Here is a 3,454-nt window from a genome sequence, read left to right as displayed (position 1 = left end):
CTGGCCTCCAAGGTATGGTGACAGGGCGTGGCCTCACAGACAACTCTTGTCAGAGAAGGTGCCCAGAGTCCTCAGGAATGTGAAGCCCAAATCCTCCCAATTCCAAGATTAGAAGACAAGAATAGAGCCAGGGCTCTGGAATGGAACACCTGGCACTTCATATATGAGGACAGCCATGGGCTGCAATTTCTGATTTGGGTGCAGAGTCCATAGCATATGGCCACTATGTCAGACCAAACAGGAGCCACAGGCACCGTGATGGTTGGGGGGTGGTGATGAGTACCTGCACTGAAGTTGTCCCCAAGTAGAGGGGGGGTATGGCCTGAAGCCCTGGGGTCCCTGTGGTTGTGGGAATTACTGAGACACACAAAACCTAGTCAGATATTTATTCGGGCAGTGGAGCCAGTTCTCCATGCTGCATGCCGTTCAGACTAATAGGATCTCAATGTGGAACTCTGGCTGCTTGGAAGCAACTCCGTATTGGACGTGTAAAAAGTCATCGGCCTGGAAGGTAGGGCTGCTCATTGGGGCCTGGAACACACAGAGAGTATTGCATATTTGATCGTAACTTTGATGGCACTGCACCATGCGAAACCAGGACTGGAGCCTGACCGCCGACTGCTCCTGGGTTATGTAGATCCTCAACAGGGTCTGCCTCATCTTTTGTATCCGCCTCTGCCTGACAGTCTTCCACCAGCACTGAATCGTCCAGGCCCTGAGAGCAGCGACCAGCAGGATCCGACGCACCAGGGTGCCACGCCACCAGGCCTGGATCTGCCCAGCTGCCTGGACCCTTTTCCTCTGGCATAGTTTTGCAAGAAGCAACTAACAAAGCAAAGCAGAGGACTCCCAGTGAATTTGTCCCCACCAAACACAGGTGGTTGTCTTCTCACTCAGCCCTTCCTGGGTGGTTCTGAGGACCCAGCAGGCCTGGGGTGGGGGGGTGTTGCCTCTACTTCGGCCTTGTCCATGGCTATGGGCACACCTGCCCACCTATCAGTCACAGTGTTCTCGTCTGTCAAATGGGAATATGGTTACTATGTGGACTTCACAGGTTCATGGAACCAGGAGAAACACCTTCGGATCCAGAAGGCCCTACCCAGGAGTAAGGACCCAAAGGATCCTGGTGAGGATGAGCCTCTGCGTTTCTGGTGGCATGAGTCCAGATGCCAGCTGTGATGCTGCCCCCGATGCCTCACGCAGTGCCACAGCCCTGTGGGGTCCCCCCCATTCCCTCCCTGCTGTCGACTTCCACTGCTGCCTCTCGGTCACCCCATGTCCTTCAGGGTCCTTTCCATTTCCCACTACGCTGTGCCCACCTCCCACGTGGGCCGTGCACATGCTGCCAGGTCCCTTCTCTACGTCTGTCTCCATGCCTAACACAGTTCACCAGGATAGGGAGGGCACTTAGAGCACCAGGAAGCAATACTGGGCCAACCCCTGTGGGACCAGAGGTGGGTCCTCCACTTCTAGGGACCCTGGAGTCGATGATCTTGATTCTCTCCCGTGCCTGGGACCCACCTACCTTCTTCGGATCCTCTTTCTCTGGTGCATCTTTATCTGGATTGGATTTCTGCAATCAGAATGGGGGTGGGTGGAGCGTGCGTGAGGACCAGCCTCTGTGAAAGGTCCCCATAGCCCCGGTGCCCCATTCTTTGGAGTTCTGTGAAGGCCTGGGTACTTTTGTCTGCTACGGGACAACTCCCCACCCCTGGGGGAATGTGGCTGACTGAGTCTTACACAACATCTACTGCCCATGATTTGGGGGCAGTGGTTCAGGTGTCACACCCTCTCTGGTTGCTGCTCCCCTGGCCTTGGTTGGGGCAGGCAAGGTGGTGGAACAGGAGATAGTCGTGATGTCATAAGGGCAACTATGACCCCGGGACCAGGTTGCCTTCTCCAGGCTCCAAGTAGGTGGAGAAAGCAAAAACACCTGCCCATTCCCCTCCTGCCAGGGATGGACCAGAGTCCTCATGGAACCACAGCCCAGGTGAGTTGGTCCTGCCCCGAGGATGACCTGTGGTGTGACCCACCCTCAGGCCTGTCCTGTCATCAGCCACAGAGGGGAGCAGCTCATGCCATGCAGAGCAGGGCACATGGCCTCCCCACAGCACTGGCTCAGGCTGGCTCCCTGTGCCCTCTTCTCTGCCGTGGTGCCCTTTGTCAGTGGTGGGGAAAGTCCTCTTGATGGGGAATAGAGTGGGTGTGGAGGGCGAGCAGAAGGACTGAAGAAAGGTCACGATGGAGGTGCCTCAGCCAATCTCTACTCCCTCCCTCCTGCTACTGCAACCCCCTGTCCCCATCCTTTTGTGGCTGTTGGGCGGTGCTTAGCTTACCGGGTCGATGCAAGCCCTTCCATCGTGTGTCAGAAACTTAACAGGCCAGAGGAATGCTCCAAACAAAGTCACTGTGTGTGAGATAGGGCCTCTCCCACTGCAGACTCCTCTGGTGCTGGCAGTGGACATATTTTAGAGTCAGTGGTGATTCAGGCTTGCTTCCAACTCCAGCAGTCTTCTGGCTGTCCCCACTGTCATTTCTCACCACATTTACATCCATGACGTGGCCTCTTCACTTCAAGGCATTATCTATCAACTTTTCCCCATGGAGGGAGAGAACGTGGCTTTCGGCCCCACCCCAAACAACCCCACGTATTCCCCCTCATCTTCCTGGTGATGCTTTTTGTAATTTAGGTGAGATCACGGTTTAGTGTTTGCGTTGTCCTGACTACGTGAGTCGGACCGACAGCTGTGCTGGTGAGCACTCTGACTCCCTTTTCTTTCCCCCAAACATCATAAAAACACTATTATGAAAATGTTGAAATATATACAAAATTTGTCAGACCAGGTAATCAGTCCAGAGGCACTCACGACCCAGCATGTCCCATGTTTTTCTCCTGTCTTCTCCATCGATTAATTTCTATGTCACCTCTAATGATTTTCTACAAGAGACAATGCCATGACTATCAGCAGCTGCCTGTGGTCTGTGTGGTGGTGGGAGGTGCCCTCCAGGGGATAGGTGCTGGGGTGGCCGTGCTGTGTCACAGGACAGGTGGCTACTCCACGTCACCAAACCCTGCCAGATAGCTCTCCCCAGCGGCAGCGCCAGTCTAACCTCTGTCCATCACTTCTAATTTTTGCTGACCTGAAAGACGTAAAGTGGTGCTGCCTTGCTGTTTTGATTTGTGTTTTCCTGCCAGGGGACTTGAGCAGAGAGGGATTCTTCAGGGTGAGTACCTGGGCTCCGGTCCCTACTCCGTCCCTTTCGGCTGTGTGCGCCCGGACAAGTCTTCAGCCCCCGTGTGTGTTTCCTTCTGGGTAAAGTGCAGACAGCAGCATCATTCCTCCTTCCTGCTTTGTGTGGATTCATGTAGGTGAAGTCCTCGGAATGGCACCTGGTCCTAGTACCTGCTCAGTGTCTTTAGCTCTTTTTATTACTCATTATTTATTACTAGCCA

At 54.3% G+C, this 3,454-nt stretch overlaps 1 protein-coding gene across 1 annotated transcript; it reads right to left on the bottom strand.

The window, feature by feature from the left end:
• Positions 1 to 426: 426 nt before the first annotated feature.
• IQCF3 (IQ motif containing F3) lies at positions 427 to 1,758 on the bottom strand. The gene is made up of 3 exons (XM_008568131.1): positions 1,741 to 1,758; positions 1,526 to 1,573; positions 427 to 825 (listed from the first exon to the last, which is right to left on the bottom strand). The coding sequence occupies exons 1-3, from the start codon at positions 1,756 to 1,758 to the stop codon at positions 427 to 429; spliced, it is 465 nt and encodes a 154-aa protein (XP_008566353.1).
• Positions 1,759 to 3,454: the final 1,696 nt, after the last annotated feature.

The sequence above is a fragment of the Galeopterus variegatus genome, unplaced genomic scaffold (assembly GCF_000696425.1).
Source record: "Galeopterus variegatus unplaced genomic scaffold, G_variegatus-3.0.2 Scaffold376, whole genome shotgun sequence".
Taxonomy (NCBI): Eukaryota; Metazoa; Chordata; class Mammalia; order Dermoptera; family Cynocephalidae; genus Galeopterus; species Galeopterus variegatus.
Note: the sequence above shows the minus strand (reverse complement) of the source record. Positions and strands in the feature narration are given on the sequence as shown.

Coding starts and splice junctions, on each gene's coding strand:
- IQCF3 (XM_008568131.1), bottom strand. Junction 826..1,525: donor AGAAAGAGGATCCGAAGAAG/GTAGGTGGGTCC, acceptor TTGCTTTGTTAG/TTGCTTCTTGCAAAACTATG.